Source organism: Loxodonta africana, chromosome 6 (genome assembly GCF_030014295.1).
Source record: "Loxodonta africana isolate mLoxAfr1 chromosome 6, mLoxAfr1.hap2, whole genome shotgun sequence".
In the NCBI taxonomy this organism is placed as follows: Eukaryota; Metazoa; Chordata; class Mammalia; order Proboscidea; family Elephantidae; genus Loxodonta; species Loxodonta africana.
Genome location: NC_087347.1, coordinates 19,845,355 through 19,857,703, shown reverse-complemented (window position 1 = coordinate 19,857,703; position 12,349 = coordinate 19,845,355). Strand labels below are relative to the sequence as shown.

At 37.4% G+C, this 12,349-nt stretch overlaps 1 protein-coding gene across 1 annotated transcript in view; it reads left to right on the top strand.

Moving 5' to 3' along the window:
- The window catches only part of LOC104845483 (putative serine protease K12H4.7), a 66,888-nt gene that overhangs the window by 31,767 nt on the left and 22,772 nt on the right, over positions 1-12,349 (top strand). Inside the window, exon 5 of the mRNA XM_010586357.2 lies at positions 6,005-6,119. Coding sequence (XP_010584659.1) covers positions 6,005-6,119 — 115 coding nt within the window. The remainder of the gene's footprint in view (positions 1-6,004; positions 6,120-12,349) is intronic.

Sequence of the window (12,349 nt, the reverse complement as noted above, 5' to 3'; positions counted from 1 at the left end):
ACATGCAATCAGAATGCACTGATAATTTACTGGTGATTGGAATGTGAAAGTTTGAAACAAAGAAGGATTGGTAGTTGGGAAATAGGGCCTTAGTGATAGAAATTATGCCGGAGATTGCATGATAGAATTTTGCCAGACCAAGGACTTCCTCATTGCAAATATCTTTTTTTCACCAACATAAACAGTGACTCTATGCGTGGTCTTCACCAGATGGAATCAAACCAACTACATCTGTGGAAAGAGACAATGGAAAAGCTCAATATCATTGGTCAGAACAAGGCCAGGGGCTAACTGGAGAACAGATCATCAACTGTTCATTTGCAAGTTCAAGATGAAACAAAGTATCTATATAGGGCTCCATAACAAAAATGTAATCCCAAGCATTGGCTCTATTCCTTATTTGCTTCTGCCTTGCTTTATTATTAGCAATAGTATGAGTGCCCGTTATGTATAGAGCAAAGTGCACAGCTCTTCAGAGAGGCTTCAAAATATTTTGGAATGATGAATTCACAGAGAATTACTAGAAGGGTTGCCAATTTTAAAACTTAGATATATTCAATTCAGTATATTAGATAACTAAAAATTATGTATTAGTCAGAACTGAGTATGTGTATTTTAGCAGTCCACCTGGCAGGTGACTCTTTTACTCTAAATGTACTGTCGTTATTTGAAACTGATTTTTTATATTTTATTTCGAATTTCCCTAGAGTAGGTTTGAGCACAGGAGAGCCAAAAGCCCTACTTCATGCTTCTTCTTATTAAAGTAGAATTCTATAGCTTGTGTAATCACTTTATTCACCGACTTGAAGACTTGGAGCTAAGTAATATTTGTTAATTGTTGTAAAAATATAGATAGCACAATATTTCCCAATTCGGTAAGTGACTTTTCATTTTTTCCAAACTCATCCAAAGGGCAAATTTTATCACCTTTAAGGGCAGTCAATAGAAAGAACCAATCACTCTACATGCAATTTTATAAAAACTGTTTCCGATAATACTTTGTACATGGCTGAGGAAGTATGTCTGGGATAAGAGGATCATCCACCAAGGGCACTTCTTTTAGGACATCATGCCCATTTTGTGTGTCTATTTTGAAAGCAGACGCGTTATTTTATAGTCATACCTCATGCATTTAATTTAATTTCACATGATTTCCCAATCTAGAAACATTTCGGTGAATAGCTTGGAAGTGTTGCCTCATTTTTAAAAGCACAACACTCTGCCAATACTCTATGCTCTTTGTTGTTAAATATCAAGTTCTCTAGAATGGTTCATAATCTTACAAGTGGGGAATAATCAGCACCAAGACCCCACTGAAATATGAATGTGTTATGATGGTTCTTGGTAAGTATCCAAATAATACTTCCAGATATCAACATTAAACTTTGACAAACTAGAGTAAAGGCACTTCTCTAAAATTTAATTTGTGGGAGGGCTCTTAGAAAAAAAAATTTTTTTTTATTCTAACTGTTATTTTATAGATTGAAAAAATTGATATCTAGAAGCTTACCTGATTTTCTAAGATCAAAATGTATTTTGCAGTCATTGGAATTGCTCACACCTCAAATCTTCAGCAGAAGAGCCCTCCCATCTAAACTGCCCCAATACTGTCAGTTCCCCCAGAACACCCGTCAGTGGAAAATGTTTGCTATTGTGCATTCATGAACATTTCTACAATTACTTTAGCCCTCTCCTCATACATGTTTATAGAAACTAGCATGTTTTACAGGTCTATTTAATTTACAGCATTATTTATTTCTCTGTTGTGTGTATCCTTGACTTTTCATTTCTGGTGTTACCAGTTGTAAAACACAAGTCAAAGCTGCTGTTTATACTCTATATGGAGTAAGGATTTTGTACGGAATTTTGTATGTGTGCAAAGATTTTGTTTTTTCAACATCGTCTGTTTAACCTAGATTAACTCCTTTTCATCCTTCATGTCTCAGAGTGTCACTTCCTTGGAGAAGTCTCCCAGATCTCTCACACCAGGTAGCATGCACCTATAGTACATCCAACACACTTGAAATGGATTGTTAATGCCAATCTTCTTCAGTAGATTGTCTGTTCCATGAGGGCATGGACTCCATATGTATTAGACACCAGTATCTGTCTAGTACATAGTAAACACATGGCCAGGACACTGGCTTGCAAGCAACAGAAATACATCTCACCTCACCTCATTTATGAAAAAAGGATCAGTGACTCAGCTAACTAAAAAGTCTGGAAATAGAGATGAGTGGTTATTTTCATCATAGTTGGGCCCCTGGACTCCATTTTTGTCCTCAGGACAATTTCATCTTTTATTGCTCTTATTTTTAGATATATTCTGCTCATGTGGGGGCCAAGATGGTACTGATTACTCCAGGCTTACATGATGCTTCATACCTCTAGTCTTAGAAAGAGGTTGTTTTAGCAAATATTCCAACCAGAGCTTTCATTGGTGATTGAGGGACATGGGCTAACCCATATATCTACTGCCTTAGTTAGGAGTGTGATGCCCTGACTGCGTTAGACATGGTCAGGAGACATTCCAGAAACTAAGAGTAGATGTAACCCCTCCTGACCCACATGGGTTAAGAGTAGAATGAGAATAATTTCCAAAGATAAAAAAAAGGGGTTATCTTACCAGAATTGGGGGAATAGATGCTGTATAAGTAGAAATCTCTGATAACAATCGAATATTAACAGACAACATTTATGGAGTACTTTATGTGGATTGGCAATTTTAGATGCCCACTAAAATACTAGACAATTATTGTTGAAGCAATGTATGAAGGAATGAATACAAAATTTCATGATCAGTCCACTGAACATTGTGCATTATAATGACATATTTGTAATATTATGACTATTATTATCATTATTATTAAAATTTACTGCTAGGAAATTTTAAATCTCTGTCCTCATTCAGTTGTAAGTTTTTATGGAATTTTTCTTGCCATTTATTAAGAGGAAATGTAGAAGTCCACCATGCCTATTGATGTTTCTCATTCCTCTTGTATTTAAATAACTTAGTACAGGGCTCTGTTCTGCAATTTGCACCTTATTTCTGGTTTTATTTTCTGATTTTTCACAATTACCTGCTATCTCCATGTGCTGTCTTGGGTAAAGTGACCAAGTTTCTTCTTGCAATTTTAATTTGCATTTTGGTTGTTTGCACAGTCAATGCAGCTTCTTCACAGTCCTTCTGTATTTATTTCATAAAGGGTAGCTTTCTACCACCACAACCACCGCACCCTTTGGAGTCTTTCTATTGTTTCTTTGAGTACCATTTAACTTTCCTAGATTACTTTTCCATTTCAAGTGGGATCCAATGTGATTTTGCTATTTTACTAAAACTATTATACTTAGCTTTCATTTTGTTATTAATTTTTCCTATTTTCAATTTCAATTAACCTATTTTTTTTTAAGTATTTTAAATTTCACCCTAAGGAGTCCCTGTTTTTCTACTGAATTTTAACCTTTTTCAAGGCAATTTAATTATACAAAAATTCTCAAATTACTTTCCCAAAATCCTGAAACTATATAAACTTCTGTGTGAGTCAACAGACTCATTTTTCAGGGAAAATTTGATAGTTCTTATCAGAGTTCAGGTTTATAACCCATGAATGTCTCACAGATGTGATCTCCTTACTACAATACTTGCTGATAATTTGCGAACTGGTGTTTGGCTTGTCCAACTGGAGGTAGAAGGGATTTTTTTTTTTTTTTCCATTAATGTGTCGTGATTTTTGGCACAATTCTGAATGTACACTGGAGAGGGTTTCAGAAGATGGGGGACCAGACTGTGGACAAACTAACCATCTGTCCTAGGTCAGTCAATGGTCCCAAAATGATAGAATTCTCATTAGGAGGCACATAGTCTCTGAGGATTTCTGCTACTTGGGAAGGTTATCATCTTAGGATGCATGACCTCTCGTCTTACAAAGGCAGCACCTACTCCTTTTCTAGATTTCCACTATTTAGGATGATTGTTGTTATTGTTGTGTGCTAGCAAATCAATTCCTACTCATGGTAATCGTGTAGGACAGACAGCACTGTCCTATAGGGTCTCCTGGGACACAATTTTTTTTTAATTAGTTTTGCCCTTTAAGTGAAAGTTTACAGCTCAAGTAAGTTTGTTATACAAAAATTTATACACACATAGTTATGTGGCCCTAGTTGCTCCGCCTATAATGTGACAGCACACTCCTCCTTTCCACCCTGGATTTTGTATGCTTATTCAACCAGCTCATATAACTTTTTGCCTTCTCTTCTCACTTTTGGACAGGAGCTGCACTTTTAGTCTCATGTATCTATTTTAACTAAGAAACACACTCTTGATGAGTATCATTTTATGTGTTATAGTCAAGTCTAGTCTTTGTCTGAAGAGTTGGCTTAGGGAATGGTTTTAGTTCTGGGCTAACAGAGAGTCTGGGGGCCATATCTTCTGGGGTTCCTCCAGTCCCAGTCACACCATTAAGTCTGGTCTTTTTAATAGAATTTGAGCTCTGCACCCTAGTTTTCTCCTGCTCCATCACGGACCGTCTGTTCTGTTTCCTGTCAGGTTGGTCATTGATGGTAGCCGGGCACCATCTAGTTCTTCTGGTCTCAGCTGATGGAGCCTCTGGTTTATGTGGCCCTTTCTGTCTCTTGGGCTAATATTTTCCTTGTATCTTTGGTGCTTTTCATCCTCCTTTGCTGGGATGCCATCTTTAAGAGTGCAAATTGCTGGGGCTTTTCTCCTGAAGAGCAGCTGGTGAGTTTGAACCCTTGAATTTTTCAGTTATCAGCCCTGAACTTAAACATTGTGCCACAGGCCTGCTTTTTTGAGATGAGTGGAATGCTATGAATATTGTCTTCCCCTTTCCCTTTGCTCATGGAGAACTATAAATCTTCCTTTAATTCTTAGTTGAAATTCATTTGCACTGAATCTGGATGTACAAGACCCACACCAGGTAGCTGCCTCCTCCTGTTCATTCTTCTTTGTCATAAATTGTTTTGACATAAATAGCCTCATTGAGTTTTGGTTCATCCTCTGTTCACAAGGAGGAGTTTCCAGTCCTCACTACATGTTTACGAGGCTTCTGACACTTAGACCTTTCTTTTTCCTTCACAGTTTAACCCACATTGGTGGGCACTATGTCTCCAGCTATCACTAACAGAAGAGATGGGCTTAGACATATGGCTCTTTTCCAAAGGCTGTAGCTGGGGAAGGAATTCCTTCAGAACTCTGCTATGGTATTAACCTCAGGGAAAGGCCAAGGTTCAAAGACAATAGACTACTTGTGAACAGCAAGTCTTTGGATTAGAGATGTGATGGAGGTCAGTGCTATGAAGCCAAAGGTTCTCAGATAGGCAAAGAAGAGTTCAAAGGACTAAGGTCAGGATGTAATGGGCTAGCAGGCTTGAGATATATGACCAGGTTAGACAGAGTGTCAGAGGCAAAATGGGTAATCCTTGTGATTCTTGCCTATAATCTTAGAATTCCTCTGCATCTGTGTTTCAAAGTTAGTTATCTGCTAATATATACTGTGTGTGTGTGTGTATATGTGTGTGTGTGCAGTGATGTAGATATGGGATCAATATATGTATATTGTTAGTCCGTGGTTTTGGGAAGAGCATTAAATATTTTAATCTCAAATTGTTATATATTATAGAGTTATATTCCTTGAAAAATGAGTCTTCTGCAATCTTAATTTTTCAGAGATAACCACTGTCTCAGAATGCTGTCAGGATTTTTGTGATCCAATGCATTGATTTAAATGAAACCATTTTAATAACAGTAAAAATAAATAAATAAATAAATAAATAACAGTAGTGTTACATAAATGTTGGATGGAATTATTTTCTTAGACATATTTTGAAAACTTAAAGTTGGGACCATAATTTATTTCTTTTTCCACAGTAGAAATGTTCTGAACAAATCTAGTATAAATTCATTTTGGATTATTTTCTACATTTGCGTTTTGATGTTGAAGTGAAATGGAACTTCACTTCTATTTTTCTGTTTTCTTCCCCCTAGGTTATGTAAACCTCTGAAATTTTACTCCGCAATGGACAATGCCTTTTTTCTAGAACGTTTGATATATCCTGTTATGCTCGCTGTTCAGAGGAATAAGAACATAAATAACTATGAGGTAAAAAAAAAATGAAGAAGGGGGGATCATACGGAGAAAGAAAAGCTCATATAGGCATTCGCTAGTTGTCTAGGTGTCATAAATTAGTTGTAGAGAAAGACACACACGGTGTGGGTGTATTTTTAGAAATTCAAATAATACATACAAGCTTCCATTCTGAGAATCAAACTAAAAGATGAAACATGTCAGCTATCGAATTATTAATATGCTACAACTTCCTCATCTTACTCATCTTTTATTCTAAATACACTTGGAAACTCTTTAAAAAATGCAGTAATGGGTACACTGTAGGACAGAATACAACTATTTCAATAAACTTTTTCACTTCCAAAATTTTAGAAAGCTGTCCCATTAAGTAGTACTCTGAATCTGACCTATTTGATAATAACAATTAAAAAAATTATAAGCAAATAAAAAAAATGAAATCATGCCTTGTGTGGACTGAAGAAAAATACATGGTGAATTTCAATACTTTGAATAACTCTCAGAAGCAGGAAATCTAAAAGAAAATTTGAATATGAAGATGATAACATTTCTAACTCTTTTGATCCACTGAGTCACAGAGTAAGACAGATTTTGAAATGGAAAACTTGTGAACATTGATGTATCTAGAAAAAAATCACAACTTTTTTGAGGGGGTTAGGGAAAGTTGTTTTTGAGGAATGCCAGAGGTTAAGGAACACGTCCAGAGACTGGGGTACCTAACCAAGGCAGCCTTACCCCCCAGGTCACCCTGTTCTAACTCAGCCGGGTTAACTGCCAAAAAGAGTAAGTAAAGACAGACATCTGGTAGAACAAGAAGATAAATTGGTTCATGACTTGCGTTGATTTTCTTTATACCTCTTTATTTTGAACTAATTGCAGACTCACAAAGAATTACAAAAAGTATACTAAGAAGTCTCGTGTTCCTTTCATCCACCTTCATCCAATATTAGAGTATTCACTCTTAAGTAAATATAGTAGATTTTAAAAACCAATTGATACTGGCGCAATACAGTTAGCTAGATTACAGATCTTACTTGGATCTCACCAGATTTGCATTCACTTGTTTTTGCTTTTTGGGGGGGGCGGGGCTTGATAATTTGAGTTGAGAATATTGCACACAGGTTTCCAATGTGAGAATGGAAATGTCTCTCATATTTTTCCTCCTTCCTGCACAGTCTCCCTACTTCCTTCTAACACTCTGTTTCTTTCTTCTTCCCTTGCTTCCATCTTCCCACACTGAGTACCACTTTAGTGCCAGCACTGTGTTGTGTGGCTGGAGAGACTGGTAAAGATAGATAGCTGTGACCATGCCCTCCTTCACTAATATCTCTCCCTTTTTCTCTATCAGATTCTTAATGTTTTCTGATCTGTCTTCCAGCCTTCTGTCTGCCCCCCAATCCAGTTCTTTGTATACCAAACTCTAGGTTAATCTTCCTAAAACACTCTTATCTCGCTGCCTCTCTTTCTAAAGAACCCTTAGGAAACTCTTTTTCATCAACCGAATGAACTACTACAAAAAGTGTTTAGTTTGCTATTATAGCAAGTCACATCCTTCCAAAGTTCATGACTTATGGTCTAGGCAAATTCTACAATTTGCGGCTCTTGTATACACATGAACATTTCCCCTCATGTTACCCTAGTTTTCTGGAATGCCTCCCATCCTTGTTCCCCTCCAAATACATTAAGTACATTTCAAAAGCCACCCCTATGAAATCTCTCCTGATTACTTCAATCTGATGTAACCTTTTTTTTTTTCACCACTGCTCCCCACTGCCAGCATTTTATGTGTGATCTTGTTGTATATGTATTTTTTTTTCCACCTCATTTGGTGCTCCATGGGTATATTCCTGCTACTAGATCATACTCTTCTTTGGAATAGAGACTCTGCCTGGTTCTCGCTCAGTTTTTTTTTTATCCAGAGAAGGAACATTGTTTTGGGTCAAGATTGATATGCATGTCCCTCTTCCACACTTTCTTTTGTTCTGGGCTGTGTGACTCATAGCAGAATATCACATGAAGTAGACATTTCCAGCTCCAAAGCTCTTGGGACTAATGCATCTACATCATGGGGTATGGTAATAGTTTTCTTGTACTACCTTAACAAAGTATCACAAATTGGGTGGCTATAAACCACATAAACTTAGTGCCTCACTGTTCTGTAGGCTAGAAGCCCTAATTCAAGGTGTCACCTGGGCCATGTTCTCTCTGAAGACTCTAGGGGAGATCTTTTCTTGTTCTCTCTCAGCTTCTGGTAACCTTAGGCATTCCTTGGATTGCAGCCTCATCATAAGGCCATTATTACATGTCTCTTTTCCCTGCATTATTACATGTCTGTCTGTCTGTGGCTATTCCCTCTTTTATAAGACACCACTCATACTGGGTAAGGACTCACCTACTTAGGCAGGACATCATGCTAACTTATCTGCTAACATCTTCTAAGACCGTATTTCCAAATGAGCTCACATTCACAGAAATCACAGGTTAGGACTGCAACCAGACATTTGGAGGGCAAAATTCAATCCATGATAGGCATTCAATAACAATATATGTGGAATGTCTAGTGAAGAAAATATTTGTAAAATTAAACCTTTAAGTCTTGGTAGAAAATCATCTTTCTGTGAAGGGAAAAATAGAAATTGTAATTATGGCTGACTTTGAATGAATTAGAGGGTTTTTTTTTGTTTGTTTTTTTGGTTTAGTGATTAAGAAACCTAAGACCATTTGGGTTCAGAATCCACTGAAAGCTGAAGTCACTGTTGGAAAGGAGCTGCCCTTATCTCTTGGCAAAACATGTTAGGAATAACAAAGTCAGGCTGGGAGCAGAAATTCACTGGCTTCTCTCCCCCAAAACAATTACTAAGGGCCTAAAATGACAAAACCATCCACATCTTCTTTCTTGTACCCTTCCTCCTCCACACCTGGATATTTTAGTCACACAAAAGAGATGAGGATCACTCGTTCTTCCCTATTCTATTTGGAAGTAGTTTGTAGAGAAAATTCTTGATTATTTCTAAAGGATCGTTTAAGGAAAGACTTTCTTTTGATTTTCGATTTGTACATCTGTTTTCTAATTTGGATATCATTCATGAGTTTTTTGTGATTATTATGTAATAATTAACACTTATTTAATAACTGACTCTATATAAATTTTTTTTTTTAATCTTTATGAGGGTATGCTATGCCCACTTTTCACCAGAATTAAAATAATATGTCAGGTACAGATAATTCTCTGTGATTTAATATGTAAGTGTTAATTTCCTGGCCACCTTTCTATTCAAAACAATGGAGAATTTTCTGACTTTGTAACTGGTGTGCTTGGGCTCCAATTTGGGTGTCAGGAACTCTCAGCAAAGATAACGAACATTCCAGGACTCAGAAGCCAAATTTGATATGGCTAGCCTCCAATGGTCCGGAAAATATTTTAGAGGTTAATTTTGAGGCTGATAGTTGTTTTGTCAGGCCAAGATCATGCAATTTGATCGTCTGCAAATGTAAAGGACTTATACCAAAATAAATTTGCCAAGAAATGAGCATCTAAAGGCCATAACTTATTCCATATTGTTAATGAATAATAGCGATGATAATGAGAAAATGATATTAATAACTTTTAGCGGCCAAGGGCTTACCATGTCCCAGACCTTAGTCTAATTAGGTTATACTTTTTGTGCTAGAAATTCTCACGGTATCTCTCTGTTAGTCCTATATTACAAATGAGGAGCCCAGGCTTGAAATCACTTGCCCAAAGACAGAAGTCTACTAAGGGGCTGTATCAGAATTTCATTGACACTTTCTCCGAATAAAACCTATATGTTGACTGCTGTAATAATACGCACATTACATTTTCTTATTTTTTTAAGAAAGATTACAAAGTAAACAAATTTATCCTCACTTGCTTTTCTTTCTTTTTTTCCTTCCTCCCTCCCTCCCTTTTCCCTTTCTTCTTTTTTTTTTCTAAATGAAATGTTCATTCTATCATGGATAATATCAGATTTAATGATCACAGCTATGATGCAGCACTGTGTAGGACAGGTGCATGTACTTTATCTCATTTACTCTAAGATACTCTCGTAGGTGGGCATTGTTATATCCACATTTAAAGATATGGATCCTGATCCTCAGAGAGGCCAAGTGACTGGACTGCAGTCTCACAGCCAAAATGAGGCAGAGCCAAGATGCAAGCCTGTTCTGCAGCTGATGGCAGAATACTGTCCTCCTTAAAGAACCTTTAAAGGAAGCTCACACGCTCATTAAAATTCAAACTTTAATCTTCAAAAGGCAAGTTTTTCCCTCAGTACCTGTTTGCTTGCTGATTTATTAAAAATAATTTTTATTGTGCTTTAAGTGAAAGGTTACAAATCAAGTCTGTCTCTCACACAAAAACCCATTTACACCTTGCTACACACTTCCGATTACTCTCCCCGTAATAAGGCAGCCCGCTCTCTCCCTCCACTCTCTCTTTTTGTGTCCATTTCACCAGCTTCTAACCCCCTCCACCCTCTCATCTTCAATCCAGGCAAGAGATGCCAAGGTAGCCTCAAGTGTCCACCTGATCCAAGAAGCTCAATCCTCACCAGCATCCCTCTCCAACCCATTGTCCAGTCCAATCTATGTCTGAAGAGTTGGCTTCAGGAATGGTTCCTGTCCTGGGGCAACAGGTCTGGGGGCCATGACCACCATGGACCTTCCAGTCTCAGTCAGATCATTAAGTCTGGTCTTATGAGAATTTGGTGTCTGCATCCCACTGCTCTCCTGCTCCCTCAGGGGTTCTCTGTTGTGTTCCCTGTCAGGGCAGTCATCAGTTGTAGCCAGGCACCATCTAGTTCTTCTGGTCTCAGGATGATGTAGTCTCTGGTTCATGTGGCCCTTTCTGTCTCTTGGGCTCGTAATCACCTTGTGTCCTTGGTGTTCTTCATTCTCCTTTTATCCAGGTGGGTTGAGACCAATTGATGCATCTTAGATGGCTGCTTCCTAGCCTTTAAGACCCCAGACGCCACTCTTCAAAGTGGGATGCAGAATGTTTTCTTAATAGATTTTATTATGCCAATTGACTTAGATGTCCCCTGAAACCATGGTCCCCATACCCCTGTCCCTGCTACACTGGCCTTCGAAGCATTCGGTTTATTCAGGAAACTTCTTTGCTTTTGGTTTAGTCAAGTTGTGCTGACCTCCCCTGTATTGTGTGTTGTCTTTCTCTTCACCTAAAGTAGTTCTTATCTACGAACAAATTAGTGAATACCCCTCTCCCACCTTCCCATCCTCCCTCCTTTCGTAACCACAAAGGAATATTTTCTTCTCAGTTTAAACTATTTCTCAATTTCTTATAATAGTGGTCTTATACAATATTTGTCCTTTTGCAACTGACTAATTTCATTCAGCATAATGCCTTCCAACTCTTCCATGTTATGAAATGTTTCACAGATTCCTCACTGTTCTTTTTCGATGCGTAGTATTCCATTGTGTGAATATACCATGATTTACTTATCCATTCATCTGTCGACGGACACCTTGGTTGCTTCTATCTTTTTGCTATTGTAAACAGTGCTCCAATAAACATGGGTGTGCATATATCTGTTCATTTAAAGACTCTTATTTCTCTAGGATATATTCCAAGGAGTGGGATTGCTGGATTGTATGGTGGCTCTATTTCTAGCTTTTTAAGGAAGCACCAAATTGATTTCCGAAGTGATTGCACCATTTGAGATTCCCACCAGCAGTGTATAAGTGTTCCAATTTCTCCACAGCCTCTCCAACATTTATTATTTTGTGTTTTTTGGATTAATGCCAACCTTGTTGGAGTGAGATGAAATCTCATTGTAGTTTTGATCTGCATTTCTCTAATGGCTCATGATCATGAACATTTCCTCATGTATCTGTTAGCTACATGAACATCTTCTTTAGTGAAGTGTGTGTTCATATCTTTTGCCCATTTCTTAATTGGGTTATTTGGTTTTTTGTAGTTGAGTTTTTGCAGTATCATGTAGATTTTAGAGATCAGATGCTGATCAGAAATGTCATAGCTAAAAACTTTTTCCCAGTCTGTAGGTAGTCTTTTTACTCTTTTGGTGAAGTCTTTGGATGAGCATAGGTGTTTGATTTTTAGAGCTCCCAGTTATCTACTTTTTCTTCTGCATTCTTAATGTTTTGTATACTGTTTATGCCATGTATTAGGGCTCCTAACGTTGCCCCTATTTTTTCTTCCATGATCTTTATCGTTTTAGATTTTATATTTAGCTCTTTGGTCCATT